General features: G+C 40.1%; 1 protein-coding gene across 8 annotated transcripts in view; it reads right to left on the bottom strand.

The window, feature by feature from the left end:
* poln (polymerase (DNA directed) nu) overlaps positions 1-18,262 on the bottom strand; it is a 77,361-nt gene that overhangs the window by 22,935 nt on the left and 36,164 nt on the right. For 5 of the 8 annotated variants that reach the window (XM_082526380.1, XM_082526382.1, XM_082526384.1 and 2 more), the window contains 2 exons: positions 11,493-11,550; positions 5,139-5,216 (listed from right to left, as the gene is read on the bottom strand). In XM_082526380.1, the coding sequence (XP_082382506.1) occupies positions 5,139-5,216; positions 11,493-11,550 (136 nt within the window). The remainder of the gene's footprint in view (positions 1-5,138; positions 5,217-11,492; positions 11,551-18,262) is intronic. The other 3 variants (XR_014275345.1, XR_014275346.1, XM_082526381.1) reach the window with 2 other exon arrangements.

Below are 18,262 nucleotides of genomic sequence, written 5' to 3'. Positions count from 1 at the left end.
ATAAGTCACTGATGGCATCAGTCTACTCTAAATGCTTCGTTTTAAACTGTTTATTTTACTTGTAGCTCTGTATGATGTCATAGGGAGGGATTAACGTGGCCACCTCAGGCTCACAGCTCTGTTATAAGACCATAAGCTGCACCCAGAGAAATATGTTTTCTTCAACCTTAAAAAAGCTAAAACAGTATTTTAAATAAATCTGATTCTTACTTGCAATCCAAAATAGGTGAAACGCATATTTTTAAAGACTAATATTAGTCAAAAAACCAAAATAAAAAAGTGGCAAATAAAATAGAGATAGGAGAGGAGTGAGTAACTGCAAAAGAGGAAAACAGTTTCATGGGAGTACAACTGCAGATCAAATACATGAATAAATAAACAAATAAATAAATAAAATACCTGAACTAAAAAGGCCTCTGACACCTGACCCATTTCGGAAAAGGCCTTTTCATAAGCAGAAAGATAACCAGAGGCTGAAACTACGGACAAACACAAAGAGTACACAACATGCGCACAGATGCAAACACAAACACACAGATCAGCATGTTAGGGCAGCTGCTCTCTTGTCAGTTTGGTAGATCTAAATTGAAACACCTCTTAAGATGTAGTCACACATACTCACACACAAGGAAACCCAAACACACATTTCTATTCACTCTGACAAAGCCACTGCAGTACATTACATTTACTGGTATTCCAACCAGACAGATCCCTTTCCTTTGCTTCCCTGCTCCAAAATTAAATTAAAGTCAACCAAATGTGGGGAAAAGAAACTGGAAACAGGCAGAGGAAAATATTCACTCAGGATAAAAATACCAGCTGCGGTAGGTTTCTGTTGGTGTATATGTGGATGGTGTTCTGAGGATGAATATTTTATATCCTAGTGCATTAAAAATAAGCAGCATTAAATTTGTCATTATTGTGCTAAGTCTGACAGTTTATGTAATGCTGATTTCAGGTCAAATCATTCAGTCCTACAAAGAAGGGAAGGAATTTGTAATAGCCTCCCTCGACTGTTCGGCTCACAATGTGGGTTCAAACAAACACTGATTTCCATTTAGCCAAGCTCCGAGTATAAATTGCAAAGGAAATTTTAAAAGGGATGGATAAAGGCAGAGACTCCAGGGGGTTGAATGAAGAAAAGAAAGCAGGGTGGAGGGGTGATAGTGAGGTGAAAGATGGAGGAAAAGAGACAGAGTCTTGGTTCTGCTGAGATGAGCGAGGGAGTTTCTAAAGATATCATCTCATTAATGTTTCATGAGCTCGATCACACTTCCTCCAAGCATGGCTGGCAGCCTAAGAAACATATTGCTGACCAGGATCCTTGTGTGTGTGTGTGTGTGTGTGTGTGTGTGTGTGTGTGTGTGTGTGTGTGTGTGTGTGTGTAAAGAGAAACAGAAAGGAGAAGAGAAAGTTTCTGGGCTGATATTATAGAAATATATGCAGCTAGAGTATGAAACACGTGAATCTGTGATCCTGACTTAGCCTGTGTGTGGTCTATATATGTTCTCCAAGGCCTGCAGTCAGGAAACCTTGAATCGATCCACACAGAAATAACCCTGACAGACAAAACGCTTCTCTTTAACTCAACCCTGCTTTGTTTCTACAGCACTGCACCCACCAGTAGTGCAAGAAGCTCATGCTAGTGACAACTTGACACGACTTAAACATTAATATGGACAGCATATTAAAAGAAACTGAGTAGTAGTGCCATTAGTTTTTCATGATTGAGAATAAATTCTAGAAAGAGAAAGCTGCTGATATTTTTAAATATATATTCTTTGTACATTTTTTGTGCAAATGCAGCCAGGGTTTATTCAGGAAAGAAAACAGTATCAGGATCAATAGAGGTAATCTCCCTGTAATCTGTTCAGCACTTTATTTCTTTCATTGTTTCTTTATTCTGATCAGCTTTGCTCTGTCCTCTTCTAATACTGTTCAGCTTCAGTTTGTGATAAAGAAATAAATGATTTTTTTAAACTGAGCTGCTGACTTTGAAGCTCAAAAGATACCATGGAGTAAATGTAAACAATTTCAGTGGTTCCACCAATGAAAAACTTCATAATTTTTACCACTTGTACTTAAAAAAACAGGCTTCAGAGACTTAAAGCCAAATTAAAGCCAGGGAACTAATAAATATGCTACATGAGCCATGTTTGGAGGTCAAGGTGAATTTGTTTCTCTAAAAACTTAACTTAAATTATAATTAAGTTAGCAGATTATGAGTCATGCCCGCACACAGATGTGAACAAAGTCAGCCTTTGATCTCTAAAATGTCTGCTGATACTGTAAAAGAGCACATTATGCAGCTGCTATTAACATTTTAATTTACCTTCAACTTTGTCATTCATCTGCCTGTTTGATAGTCAAACCATTTGAAAAGCTTCATAACATATTTGAATGAGGCTTTTTCTAAATTAAAATCTCTGATGAAAAGCTTGCAGGATGGCCAAAAGTATTGCTTTTATCAACTTAGAAAGCTAAAGAAATGAAAATAAAACCAATCTAATTGCAGGCCTTTAAGAAGGCTTGATGAGGGTCGGAAGCTTGCCTTGTTCTCATCTTGGCTAGCTCCCTTTCTTCCTCACTCTGCAGCTCCCACACACCAGCAGACATCTCCCAACAGAAAACAAACGAGTTCAGAAATGTAAAAATAAACAATGACACATCAGATGCACACAGGTTGCTTTGGGAAAGGGAGGATGTTCAAAATGTAGTACGAAGAACAGTTTGTTTATCTTAGGTGAAATGGGGGGGGTAGGAATCAATAGACACACACTGCTTTTACAGACTAGAAATTAATATTCAGATACCTTCTGATGCGTCTCATTGAACTTTTTATAAGGACACAGTAAAGGAACAGCGGTTGCTTTCCTGTGTAAACACACACACGGATACGCACACTGTACCAGTTCCAGTTTGGAAAGGACATCAGAGGACATGCAAGTGGCGGGGCTCTGCGAGGCCTCCCTTGGAGGGGTTGTTTCCATGGCAATCTTGCCTCTAAGTCCATGTTTTGGTGTGGGCATGTGTTGGCTTGCTGGCGCGAGCGTGTTAGAGCCTCCCTGCTCTTTGTGTATGTGTGGGATCCTCACTCTTACTCTGCTGCTGTCCTCATGCTAACCCTGTTTTATCTGCCTGGTTATGTAAGTGTGCCACACTGTCAGGACCAGCAGACACCCCGGCTTGCCACAAAGCTCTCCCAGACTGACAGTGTCCCGACTCTGCCCTATCTGCCTGCACAGCTACATCACCATTGCACCCAGGAGTGACCTTCTGATGCCAGTCGAGGTCATGTCAGCAAAAGAGGGCTGTTTGGGCTCACAGTTAGAAACTTCAGCTGAAGTACGGGACCTGAAGTCAGAACACTGATGCTGCAAATGTTTGTCAGAAAATAAAAGAAGATCAGTGAAACTTGTGTAATGCTTTAGAGTCAGATCTTTGCAACATGCATTAGTTGATAGGCAATTATATACCTGCTGATAAGAAACATGTATAATTAATGTATAATAAAATATTTAACTAGGAAGGACTCTCTCTTTAGCTGCAGTAGCTACAAAAAAACACTTAGGTCAATAAGCACAGAGCTGAATACCAATAAATACATAAATAAAGCATATAACAATTCTAATAAAGTAGCCTTTAATTTGCATTCTTAAAATGTCTATGAACTTTTGCCAGGTAATTCCTGAATCTAAATTCAGAAAAACCTGAGGTTATTGTACTCTGCCCTGAAATTCCAAGAAATACAGTATCTAATCAGATGCTTACTTTGGATAGCTTTACCTTGGTCTCCAGCCACACCGTGAGGAGCCTTGGAGTGATTTTTGACCAGGATATGTCGTTCAGTGCACATATTAAACAAATATGAAGAGCTGCTTTCTTCCATTTGCACAATATCTCTAAATTTAGAAATATCCTATCTCAGAGTGACGCTGAAAAACTAGTCCCATGGATTCCCATGATGCACTGAGTGTTTATTCTTCACTCAGCATATGTTTATACACTCTGCATTTAAAGATGAATTATTATTCATCTGTGGCTCTTTTGTCCTGTCTTCCTCCCCTCACTCCTAACCGGTCACAGCAGATGGCTGCCCCTCTCTAAGTCTGTTTCTGTTGGAGGTTTTTCCTTCCCACTGTCGCTTACTGTCTGCTCATAAAGGGTTGTTGAATTGTTGTGGGTTTCTCTGTATTATTGAAGGATCTTTACCTGACAGTATAAAGTAGCTTGAGACAACTGTTGTTGTTTGGTGCTATTTAAATAAAACAGAATTAAACAAGTGATTTTGTCTAACAAGGGCTTATGATGCTATAATTAACACCTTATCGAGCATAATTAACACATAATACATGCTGCTATTGTATGACAATTATCTTGTAAGTACCTACAATAGTCTTATTACAACTGACATTTATTACTGAGACCTTTCTTTTTACTAAGTGTTACTGAAAAGGCTTTAATTAGTCTTGTTTTACTCACATATCTCATTTTAATCTGGGCTGCTGTCAAAACAGATGTTCATACTCTTCCCACTAGGCTAGGCTACAAAAGCAGAACTAATGCTGGCACTACTACGGTGCAGCAATTCTTCCACTCTCTTAGACGTAGTTACTGTCTGGCTCGACAGTAAATGCAAAGACATGCCTGAGCAGGTAATTTCTGTCGACTCGAGAATAAATGATGTGTCAAAACATGAGCAGTGATTAAACTGCTCATGTACTCTAAGTACAAGTACAGGAGATACCTTTGTGTCCAAAGCAACATTGGGTTATTCTGCACTGACAAAGTGCATTTAAAGAGATCCGATACGCTGTATGAATCCCAAAATAAACAGATCTCTGGAATCAAAAACAAACACAGGAAGATAAAGATACCAAATGACTCTATAATATCATTTCACATGCACTTAATTAGGTTGAATTACAAGTCGTTCCATGGTGTAGTCGTGTACACATCCACTGGCAAGTAAAAAGGCTGCTGGTTCAATTCCAGCCAGAGACACAAATCCAATTTGGGGTTATGGCACAAAGGGCATTTGGTATAGAACTTTTCTAAATCAAACGTGTGGTGCTACCTGCTGTGGGAACAAGCGAGGAGCCAAAAAGGTTATGTTTTGATACGTCCCATTTCCTCACCTGCAGCAAGAAACGTGCAGCCCTCCTGAGGAATGAACATGGCCCGAGGATGCACAGTCACCACCTCGTCTTCTTTTCCTTTGAGAACCAAACACAGGCGCTGAGGAATAACTCTGTAAATCATCATTTACTGTAAAGCAAGAGATACTCCAAACTACAAATGTATAACTATACACAGGTTACAGCCTCTTGTCACTTGTCCTCAAGGCTGGATTCAAAACAGGTTTTTGCATTAAAAGTTGAAGGTGAACAAAACTTCTTGTCCAATTAACAAGAAAAAAATTATAATACACATTTCAAATGACTAATTATTGTTTTTCCAACTTAATGCAATTTATTCATTTATGATAGGATATCAACACTAATTTAGCTTGCTAGTTCATTGTTATGGAGGTATAAAATTACCCTTATTAAATTAAATTAAAGTGAAATAAAATCTCTTCTGGATCCCACTTTTACTGCTCCCTGTTTATTCTTATTTCCCCATAAACAGCTAATTTAATTACTTTTTAATGACCTCATATACTGCTAGCTTAATTTATAAAAATGTAAATATAACATAGATGTGACATAGAACATTTTTTAGGTATTGCTGTTTAAAAGAGACAGGGTGGCTGCTATCAGAGTGCAGGAAAGTTTAAATGCATACTGTATACAGACAGCTTGTTCTTAACTTACTCTTATCTGTGTTGTGATGTCGTTTATTAATATTTTTAATGCGATAATACTGGCTTTAAATAAAAAACTACTCAGTGAATGCCATCTGGTTTGCTTCACAGGTCTTTTATGGCTCAGTCACACTGGAATAAAAATAAAACTCACGATTTATTACAAACAGACTGAATGTAATTGCCAACTTGACCCCAGTTAATACCAAACTGCTGGCAGACTGACTCCGTCTAGCTGCTGTTTTATCGTCACCTTCATGCACCAAAGTTGCTTTGAAGATGGCAACTGACTATGAGCGTCCGCAAACCAGGTTCCCGTCTTTGAAGCGACCATTTCAAAGGCAAGATAAGCCACAATCTTAGCTGTTTTGTGGTCTTAGTCACTGTTTTCCCCATTGTGACTATAACATTACTGGACCATTGATCCACTGAGTGTTAATGAAGGTTATGCACTCTTTGTGCAATCAAAATGTCAGGCATTTAATAAATAATGATCAATATACTGTAAACCACACAGATGCTGAGCTTAATGGAAATGTCTTTGCCCGCTTTATCACTTCCCCTTCTTGTTAGAAATGCCATGGCTAATTGAATTCAAATTCATTTGACCCACTATATATATGTGTAGAATCTCAGTGTGTAATGTAGGGATATCTTTCTCGGCACATTTAAAACCATGAACAAAACTGAATGAAGAGTTTGTGGAGTATACAGAAAGAGACACTCAGAGGAAATGTAAGCAGGGGATTTAAAGGAGCAAGAAAAACACTTGTATCTGACTTCATAAAGGGTTAAGTTACGCTGCTGCAATACACCTTTAAGAGGAACCCAATCAGGACCAGGCTATCACAGCCCTGTGCTGAACTGAAGTGCTGACCTTTGTAAGGGAGAAATGACCACAATAACAGCCATCACACTGTGTGAACCATCACGGCCCACGTCAGCGTGATTAAAATCCCACTAAAGCTGCACACACACACACACACACACACACAAATATCATAAACACAAACTGATGCACTGCTATCCTTTGTGATTAGTGTCTCCACCTCGCACCTCAAGTCACAAAGTGATAACTGATAGGAGAATGACAGAGGGAGGGAAGCAGGGATAGTGATGGAGGAAGAGCGCGGATGATACGAGGGATGTAGCAGAGGCTGAAGAGGATTTGATGACAAGGACCTTTGGGAGCCTGAGTGAGAGGGGAGCAGAGGTGCTGATGTTAGCACCTATGAATCACTCACACAGGAAGAAATAAAAAAGGCACTGAGAGGACAGAGATAAAGCAATAAAGCTGAGTGCAGCACCAATGGCTGTGCCTGACAGCAGCGGTGTCTGTGTCAGTGGTCACGCCAAGACGGACGGACTTGTTTTAATGTTTTATTCATCATCTTGTGTTTGGGACTCGCTGTCAGCCGGCTGATCTGGTAGCTGTGAAGCAGGCAAGGATTAAACTGACTCTCCAGATACCAGATGACCTCATAAAAGCAAGGAAATCCATCCTTAAATAGGAGCTAGTAATCTGTCACAAGCTCTTTGCATCACAGTTGCATGAAACAAATGTTAGGTTGAGATGTTCAGTCAGAGACATTATAGAAGGGAGGCACAGCAATAAAGGAATGAAAAGAAAATATAATATAAAAGCAAAGACTGTAGTTTTCCCGTCTCTGTCCCCAAAGAGACAATCAACAGCTGGAGTGCTAAACATGATCAAAATGTGTTGTTGAGCTGACATACGCATTACAGCTTCAACTGTACGTCGATAACTATCTGGATAAAGACTCAATCTTTGTAATTCAGCATCTGTACATTACCACAGAGGATTTTAATGTTGTAATGTTGTAATAAGAGTATTTATTCTGATTCGGTTTCTACACTTTTTATCACTTTGTGGGCCCTTAAATTAAAGTTATGGCTCTTTTCCCATTTGTTTAGACAGGGGCCTTGAAAACTGCCCAGAGACATCATCAAGTGCCAATCAAAGATTTACTGTACCTGGGTAAAAACAGATTAATTACACTCGATTAATGTGTCGTGAGTGTCTAGTTTAGTTTATGGGATTTGGAATTTAACAAATCCAGTTCTTTAATAAATGATGGTTGTGAAACTTAGACTATATAAATATAAATGTAATGTAAAGAAATAATGTCTTAAAGGATTTAAGACAGATTCAACATCATTTTTAACATTTTAAGCTGCATTGATATGAAATAAAAAGCACTGATGAACCCTGTTCTGGACAGAGCTTCAACCTATAATCTACTTATTCGGCCTATAAACTGAAGAAAACTTCGTCTGCTCTTGCTCTTGACGAAGGCGGTCGCACTTTTCTCCTCTCCTCCTCCTCTCCCTTAGCTTCCCTGCTTAGCCTCTTATGTCCTTGTCTAGTCTTGTGTTTTTTGTATTACTTTTCCCTGGAACATTCTCTCACAGTCTGTTCTCTAAAACCTAAAAGAGGAATTATGGATTGGATCAACTGGACCCTAGATGCAATTGACACCCCTTCTCAATGAGAAGTCTGGGCTCGGGTGAGCCTGAGTGCTGAAGATATCTACCTATTCGGAACCATGGTAACAGGGTTCTTGCTGATCGGAGCAGGCTTGGCCCTGGCTTACCGAAGAATTAAGGAAGTGGAACCGGCTGTTCAAACCCCCACAAGGCTGCCCGCTGGGATTGAAACGATGGGACGAGGCGTGAGTTTCTCAAAATGGGCTCATTGAGTGCAGCACGGATAAGATCTTGGAGAGGCTACGGCTGCTGTGAATACTCAGAATAAGATCTCTGACTGCAGACTGGATTACATCTTGGAAGGGCTAGCCCGGAATAACATCTCTGGGCGCAAATTGGATGACATCTCGGGGAGGCACACTGCCGTGAGTTCTCAGAATCGGCTCCTTGAGCACAAGAAATGACAACATCACAGAACGCAAGTATGGCGAAGCTCGCGGCTCACCAACGGGAGATTGAGAGACCAGTGTTGGACTGTAGAACTGCTTTGAAATTCATATGAGCTGTTCGCACTAAAGTAAAAAATACCATCACTTATGCGGATACCCCTTTGGCGCCAGCTGCTGTCTCAAGGCTGGAGCTGAACAACAACACCCTGATAACGACTGTGTCAGGTTTTGTATTGTTGATTGTCATTTATGCTTAGAAATATCTACTTATATATGCTTAGAGTTTTATAATTAGTTTTAGATTGGTAGAGGGTTGATCCTTAATAGTCTGCAAACTTTGTGTGCATTCCAGAGCACTCTGGGAGCACGAGAGAGGTCGTACCTTGTCTTATTGTTTTATGGTAGGATAACGTATCTATATCTGTTTTAGTCTAAGTGCCTTTTGTTTAGATAAACTGCTGGACTTCCAGACCAGCAGGTTTAGGGAAGTTATTTATGGGGTCACACTCTGACCCCCACACACACACACACACACACACTTACACAACACACAGGCAAGGTACTCAATGTTTGTATGTCGACGTCATATGTTAATGAACCTATGTATATTCATGTAACCTCAATAAAAGAGCGGTGTTACGGGGGAGCAGACGAGAGCAACTGGGGTCAAGCAAAGGAACGGCGTTTGTCCGGTTCTCTCCCGTGCACGAGAAACATGAAGAACTTTGCCTACTTCGTGTCTTGCTTGCTGTGTAATTATATTGTCTTCAACGTTCCAGCGAATAGGTTCAAGCTACAAACCTATCAGACTGTGTTTAGTCTGTTCTTTCCCATTCCATGCAAGGCCACCTGGGTTGGCTGGAAGACTGTTATACACTGACACTCATCCCCCCTCCCTTTCCAAACGCCTTCAACGCTTATTCCCTTCCGATGCTGACGGTGGATCAAGGAGACCAGCGCACGCAGGCCCGGATGTACTGTCTAAATCGGCTGTCTCTCACCCTTTACCCACCCCTGTTGCTTGTCATGTGTTTCTTTGGTGTATTAAGAGTTTTTTCATGTGCTATGTGCAGAGGTGGGGTTTTTTTTCTGTTCTCAAACTGATCTCCCTGTTGGAGCTCAGTCTGAGGGGAGTTATTTTTTTCTCCTTATCTTTCCTCGTGTGGTGCATTTTCCATTGTTATACCTCTCTGACCCGTCTTCCCCATGTGATGTTTTGTGTAATGTATGTATGGTCTGATGGTAAGATGGCGCCGCCATTGCGTGCAATAGGTCGGCAGCCTTATGAAATTTCCCCTTGTAGAACTAATAAAGGTATATCAATTCAAAATTCAATCCAATTCAAGTTTGCCATCATAGCCAAATTCTGTCATAGAGTAATTTTTCTGTAGAGTTGTCAAAAAACTTTCATGTAAACTGAAGACTCCTGCTGTTTTCATGCTGGCAGTTTGAAAGTATTTACCAAATATTATAGTGTGCAGCAAGGGAAAATCACAGTAATTAAAGCTTGGAGAAAGCCTGACAAGAACACTTACTGGAAAAATAATCAGGTCTAAAACTGCCAAGTGGATGCTTGTGTTCATATGGATCATGAAAGGAACACCACATGCAGAACGGAGATAGACTGGTTTTCTGTGTATGATACACTATACAAACCCAAGTTTGTATTTTAGTAATAAATGCAACCTTAATAATGCATCCAGAGATGTTTTAATGAAAATGCGCTCTAAGAAGGAAAAATATTTCACATTCTGGTATGTTCATTTGAGGATCTTGGTACTATGTGCAGAATTACACAAACACCCATCATTGGCATGAATGTCATGTTACGTTTGGGTTTTTAATGACTTCTTGGAAGTGCTCTTTTCCCAGGGTGGAATGATTGCACAGCATACAACTTTAATGACTTGGTGCACAAGTTTGAATTTATTTAGATTTTCTCTAATTCCCACAGGGTCAAAGGTATACCTTCAAGCTACAGCTACAACCCAAACACCTTCTGGAGAAAAGTTTTATGTGAGATGTGAAAAATATCCAGTCAGAATCAAGCCAGAAGCTTGTTGATGGCTACCAAAAGTGTCTGGTGGGCGTGGAGAGGATATTTAATGAGGTGTCCGTGTAGAATGTATGCATAAATTTGAGCTTGTATATATTCTTTTCACCCTATGCGGCTATCTGAAAATCCAAAATAAATTTAAACTTGTGCACCCAACTCTTTTTAAAAGTCATTTAAGTTGTATCTGGTACTATCGTTCCACCCTGGAAAAGAGCAGTTCAAAGAAATCATTAAAAACCCCAATTTACCGCGACATTCATGCCCACGATGAATGGATGTAAACTTCTGAGCTGTACGTCCATAAAACTGATTATTATTATAATTAAATGCAACAAACTGCATTTTTAATTATCCACAGGCTGAAATCAGAAGTGTGCTACAGCTGCAGTCCTGAACTAACAAGCAAAACAAGAAGAGGCTACAGCAGGGGGGTAGTACACAAACATGTAGGAAACACATTTGACACAGTTTGGTAAGAAGGCCTTTGCTGCTGCTGCTTTATCGTCCTTTGGGTTTTTTTTTTTTTAACTTGTTCCAGCTTATTCTGCATGCTCCAAAGGAGGTCCTCCTCACTCTCTAACATACACTTGCACTGCACTTCCAATGCATCATTGTCACTCTCTGAGGTGTGTGGGAGGGTTTTTTGCTCTCTCTCTCTATTATAATAAGTGTGTGTGTGTGTGTGTGTGTGTGTGTGTGTGTGTGTGTGTGTGTGTGTGTGTGTGTAGCATACCTTGGATGTACTGCTTCCTGGTGATTTGAAGTGGCTGCCTTGGCAGGGCCTGGAAGTTCTAGTTTAGGAGAAGACATATTGTGTAAGTCAGATGGAGTTAACTCTAGACCTGTAACAGTGTCTCATTATTCCGGGTCTCCCTGTTCCTCTAAGTTATTCTCTGAAGAACCCTGAATAAGATGATCTAACTATACCTATGAAGGAAAGGTCAGAGTGCACAGTACATCTACAGACACTTGGAGCATGCTTATTAAAGCTACAAAGAAGACACAAGGTAGACAAGTAGTGTCTTTAGTCTGCAGTACTTTTGATGTTATGTGTTTTTATGGAGTATGTCAGAAATCCTCCTTTCAAAGTGTTTAAAGGAAGAGTAAAAAGAGTCCAAATCAAAGTAGCAGACTTCCAAAAAGATTCCCAGACTTTTAGTTTCAAGTTTAGATTGAGCTACTATGAAATTGGATCCTACATTTTCCACAAAGCTAACTGGGAGCATATTTTGTTAGGTTATATTTTGCCAGTTATACTTTCCAACTGGTAATGGTTTGATTTTGGCTTTGATTTAATTGTTGTTTTTATGCTTTAGTGTTCCAGTTTTCTGCCATGTTTGCCATGAGTCGTCTTTGTCTGCATGTATTATGTGTAATCTTGTAGGTTGTTTCTTGTTCTTGGTTTTACTTCCTGGTTGGTTGTCTTGATTAGCTTCACCTGTGTCTTGCTTGCCCCTAATTTAGACTCTTCTATTTGTCTTCAGTGTATAAACAGTCCTGCCTTATTCTTTGTCTTAATCTCGCTATCATTTGCGTCATCTGTTATGACTTTCCATGTTTATTACCTCTATGTGTTTTGAATTTTACAGCTTTTTGTTCATCTACAGTTACTTTTTCTGAACTGTGGGCATCAGTATGAATAATTCTTGCTTTTAGTTTTACTCTAAATTTTTGCTGTGTATTTGGGTCCTTGGGACTTTTTTTTCTGTGACAAATGCTTGTTGTAAAAAAAATGTATAGCCTAGGCTTGGTTTCTCAGATTTGGTTTCTCAGACTTCCAATATACCCACACCTTTAACGGATGCTGTACTTCAGGAAATTCATGGTTGCAGATGTCTTTATAGGGTTAGGGTTACATGTAGCTTCTCTGTTTGGCTTCTCAAACAAGTGTTACTTTTGCATCCAGTTGACACCGTGTTGTTAAAGACTAAGCCTGATATGTGTTCTGAATTTGGAGAGTGTAAAGTTATATGGATGTAAGGATTAATGTCACACTCACAATGATGTTAATGTGACTGGCTGACTGTTTTCATTAGCCCTCCAACTAAATGTTGACATTTTTTTGATGCTACAGTGGAGAAAAGTTGAGCAATTAACCTGATGAAGGTCAGATGGCCTGAGATGTTGTAATTTATTAAATAAACCAGTAACAAGCAAAGTGATGTCTGGAAGTTACATTTGATGACATTTCTAAAAACATTTGCATAATATTCATGTGCTGCATGTCCTGCTGTCTGGTTAATGTAGTGTTTAACCTTCTGGTCTCAATAGACGGGACAGCACGTACAAATCACAGGCTCGCTGACTTGTATCAAAAACGTGAACTTCAAACAACATAGCAGTTTTAATCCCAACATTGCAGTTATGTGGATTTTATTAACAGTTTGATTAATGTGAGTTCTGTGCCATAAAACAAGATTGAAGCCAACAAAATAGCCATGCTTATGCTAACTACACATCATTTTGTAAATGAAACACAAGCTTTTTAGAGATTTTATGATGTGAAAATTATAGCATTAAACCATGTAAAACAATACATAACCAAAATCTGAATCATACTTACATGTTATATTTTAGATCATCTCAATATACATTTGGACTTTAGGTTTTTGCTTTACTTTAATACTGCATTTGCTAGCAATACTTGGTGCTGCTCTCCTAGATTGTGGAGTAGGATTAGGGGTTTGCACATATGATGACTTTGACCTCAGAGGGTTAAACCTAGATTTGCTTCCAGGACGCCTAACCTGCACCAACAAACCACAAAAAATTAAGCAACTTGTTGTAAATAACTAAAATATAAATTTGTAACTTTATGGTTGGGCAGGATGGCTGCACCAGGAGCCTGATATTCCAGTGAATGCAGGCGAGTCCTTGAGTGTCCTTGTCTTTCTCTGCACCACATCACACCACCTCATTTTTATTCCTATAATTCAATGACTTGCAGAAATCCTGCGCAGCATTTATATACTGCTGGCTGCTTTGTTTGGCTAAGATAACAAAAAAGCTGAACGCCAACTTGACTCACCTGCCAACACTACAGAAGTTTTCAGAGACACATTTTAAAAGAGGAAGAGCCTGATTATCACTGGGCTCTTAGCCCACCCTGCATCCGCCCACTGAGTAACATAAGACACTGTCAATACACACACACACACACGCAAAATTACACAGATAGAGGAGGGTTTTTTTTAGCCTGAAGAAGGATGAAACGGGACAGGATGATTTCCCCAGAATGCATACATATAGTTTAATGGAGGGAGTAGAAAAGCAGGTTCAGACTCAGCACTTCCTTTTTAATCCCTGTTAATCCCACTGTACTCACCCTTTGAAATATACCTGCACAAACAGCACAGGGTCTGTGTGTGTGTGTGTGTGTGTGTGTGTGTGTGTACAAGTAGGGTGCTTGGATGTTAAAGGTTATTATCAAGGACGAGCAGGACTCATTGCACAGAAGCACACAAAAACATTCACACACAAGATAGGTTAACATGGAGAAGGAGGCACGCAAAGTAAAACACACACTAACTGAAGCAAACGCATGTTTCCGGTCATGGTCAGAGTTCGATTTGACCCTGTAATGAGCGTGTGCGAATGTTAAACACAGAGAAAAAGAAACTGCTGCCTGCTCATGCCACTAATTAATTATTTAGTAGAGGTAAGGAGAGAGATGGGGGGAGGACTGCAGTGCCAGAGAGTGGGCAGTGGAAAGAATACATTAGAAGCTGGGCAGACACCAGTGACGCGCACACACACACACACACACACACACACACACACACACACAAACGCTACGAGATACGTGACCTGGAGTGTGTATTCGTGTTGGAGTGAATGGGAAAAGGTGCAAGTAATTAGAAACATGTGTCTGCTATGTGGGTACATTGTCCTGATGTGACATGCAGTGTGTCAGGTATGACTGCTCAGCTTTCCCATCAGACACTATTGCATAGTACCGTGATGGCAGCATAAATCAACACACACACAAACACACACACACACACACACACACAATAAAAATTACAGAAACTAGTGGAGATGCTAGTTTTTTTCTAAGGTGCACTTAGAGTTTTTCTTCATTTTTCTGTTAGTGCAACACCTCATAAAGACAGCAAACAGACAGAGAAGATTTCCATATGAATGTAAATGTAAAGGCTGCTTTTCTGCTTTATTCTGTCACTTTATTCTATGCTTTGAAGAGCTTTTCTAACATCAAACACACACAAATGCTCAAATGGATGCTTCGGGGATAATCTAGGGTTCAAAATCTTGCCCAAGGACACTTTAACAACCACAGTAGAGGAGTTAAAGATCAAAACGCCGCCCTTCTGACTGGTGGATGACTGGCTCTATCTCCTGAGCCACAGCCATCCTTGATAATTCGCACCTGTTGTGTCACATTTATCGATAACAGCTTTTCTCGCTGTTGTCATTTTGTCAAAAGAAATGCTGCTTTTTTTTTTTTTTACAATCAAATCGACTGGATGGTCTTGAAGAGCAAGTTAAACCTGAGCCTGTTAAAGAGGTGATAGAAAAACAGAAGAAAGCAAAGACAAAAGAGAAAATCAAAGAGATACAAAAGGCAGGAAAAAGAGCGGGGCGGAGATCAGGAGATAAAAGATAGATAAAAGAGAAAAAGACGAACAGAGACAGAGAGAATCAAAGAATTTCAGAGCCGAGGTGCAGGAAGGCTATAGTACATGCGTCACTGCAGCTGAAGAGAGCGCATGAATGAGAAATTGTAAAATATAAAAGAGTCCAGGTCAGCTTCGTCTGCTCACTGCTGACTGTACAGTTTGGCAGAGATCCTCAAACGTATTTATAGACAGTCACCTTCCCCAGCTCTGGTCAGTACATATCATCCATCAATACACACACACACTTACATGGTTTATGCACAGTTACGCTTGAAACACGTAACATAATCATAACGTATAAATAACAATGCACCTGTTATTAAACACAGATGCTGCAATTACCTAAGTACATTCATGTGTGCCAAAGAAATTGATTAAACATTTTACGACAGGATGAAGAAATGTTGCTTTGTATTTGACTTGATGGGAGAGCAACTCCCGCTGATGGCATCACCTAATGGAGAAAAGCTTTCACTGCATCTGGCTATTTAAATATAACTTAGAATGTGAATACAGACACACACCTGCTCTGCATGTGGTCTAAGTCATTATCGCCCTTACTGTGTCACGAGGGATGGAGATGCAGTTCATTAGCAGACGCTGTAGGAGTCAGACTGAGAGGGCGCGCTCTCGCACCTTCCTTCTGATGTATTCTGCCTTCAGATTGTTTATAATTCACAGCTGAAGCACAGGCGTGCAGCAGCACAGCCACAACAGGTATACAACAACAAGCTCATGTATGTACATTTAAATGCACAGACACACAAACACAGCGGAGACACATTAGCGTTGGCACAGGAAGGGCTGTGTTAAAAAGTGGCTGTGTCGGTTCCTTTCCTCATCACATCACTGTGTGTGAATTATACAGAACTGACACATACTACTGCTGCACACCTACAACACACACATGAAATATTCTGGTTTGTTGGTCTCACACACGCATATACACACTTGTAGGAAATAAATCTGTACTATCAACTCCCAAACAGACCAACACGCTTTGCTGTGTTTTCCCTCCTGGGCTCATTGACTATGATTGAGCCACTTAATCATACAGATGTTTGTATTTTTGAGTTGTCTTCCCACCACTGGCACTGTGCACAACATCATTTTTTATTCAACATTACAACCCAGACTTGGTATTCTTCACTTCCTCCTCATGTCTTAAGCTGGAATGGGTAAATGCGTATGAAGCTGAAAGTGGCCCCTATTGGTCCTTCACTGGAGTCTGCATGGATCCCTGAAGGGACCACACAATGACACTGGTAGCTAAAGCATCTGTCAGCACAGCTGAACTGTGTTATTAAACTATAATAAATATAATAATGATCGCTTAGTTAAACCTCTAAAAGTAAACAAACCAACGAGAGATTTTGACTATACCGTCCTACCACGATAGCCATGTTGATGATGTCATCAAGCTGTGCCTGTTTGCATGGCAGCAGCTGCAAGCATGGAGCTTCCAGGTGGGGAGGAGGAGGAGGTGCTCATAAAGAAGACCGGTGCGACGTCGGTCATATGGAGCTGGTTTGTGATTAAGCAGATGGATGTTGAGCAAAAAAATATCATCTGCAAATTATGCTGGGCGACAGTAAAGAATGGCCAAGAATCAATCCAAGTGATTTATTGAATCTAGACATTCAGGCCACACTTTTAGGAGTAGAACTGGTTCATACCAGAGTAAGTTCAGTATTCACACAAAAAAACTGATCCGAATCATGTATGAGAAATCCTTTAAAGTGTCTTCTTATTGGTTAATTGGACCGTAACACCTAATTCTGGCTTCTGTAATTTCCCACTTTATTTTATCTTTAAATAAAATAGGTTCATAAAGACCTCTTGAGCTGGAATTACAGCTCTGTGTATGTTATACCATATATTCCTTTGTATCAGGTTAATGCAGTAATTTACAAGCATGTGATTTTTAAGTGATCAGCTCAAAATGAAGTGATTTCGACTTCTATGAGTGGTCTGGCACTAACTACACACAGATTGTGGGTGCAAATTGAATGAGGGGTTCACTAAAAATTTTGCCCTGCACTTCCATGCACGTAAATCTGGCCCACAGCGAGCCAGAGTGCGAGTCTCAGAGGAGCGGTGCCTTGTTAAACAGATGGGGACGACTGAATCACGCTCGTGTGGGGCAATTTAATCACACAGTGGCGATGTCATGAATCACTGCAGAACACGCGCACACATTAAAATACGCAGGCGTGTTTGTGCGCACACATGCCTGCTACGTGCGAGCACAAACATGCTGAGACACAGTGACACTGCAACAAATACACATTCACCAGAATCCATCTGCTCAACATGAGGAGAAAAGCAAACTCCTAAAAATAAGACCCATCCACTGGATACTGAGGTGATGGACAGAGGGGTAAATAAAGTTTATTTCTCTTAGACTGCAAGTTTACAAGTAAAATCATGTGAAGCCATGCTACTCTCCCAGTCTGTTCTAATTTCCAGGCGTTTACTGGCATTGCTGGAATCTCCAAATTTTCTTTTTTCCTTGATGTCTCAGTCATTTTTACAGTGCTGTTTTTCAAAATGTAGGATCAACGATGAGGTGTCTTAATGGCTGTGTGAGGCAGGCAGGAATGGAGCCAAAATGCAAGACTCACTGAGATGAAATCTAAACTCAAGAAACTAAAAATCGGAAAATACTAGAAACTAAACTTAACAGACAGACTGGCAGAACACAAACATTGAGGGAGATCACGCAGACATTAAATACACAAGACAAAAAGGGAACAGACCACAGGTGGGAACACAGCTGAACATAGTCTAACGAGACAGGGAACCAAAACAGAACCTGCTGAACACAGGAGACTATCAAAGTAAAACAGTACAACACATTTAGAGG

This window comes from Aulonocara stuartgranti (genome assembly GCF_965226115.1).
Source record: "Aulonocara stuartgranti genome assembly, chromosome: 3".
Lineage (NCBI taxonomy): Eukaryota > Metazoa > Chordata > Actinopteri > Cichliformes > Cichlidae > Aulonocara > Aulonocara stuartgranti.
This window is presented reverse-complemented; position numbering and strand designations above follow the sequence as displayed.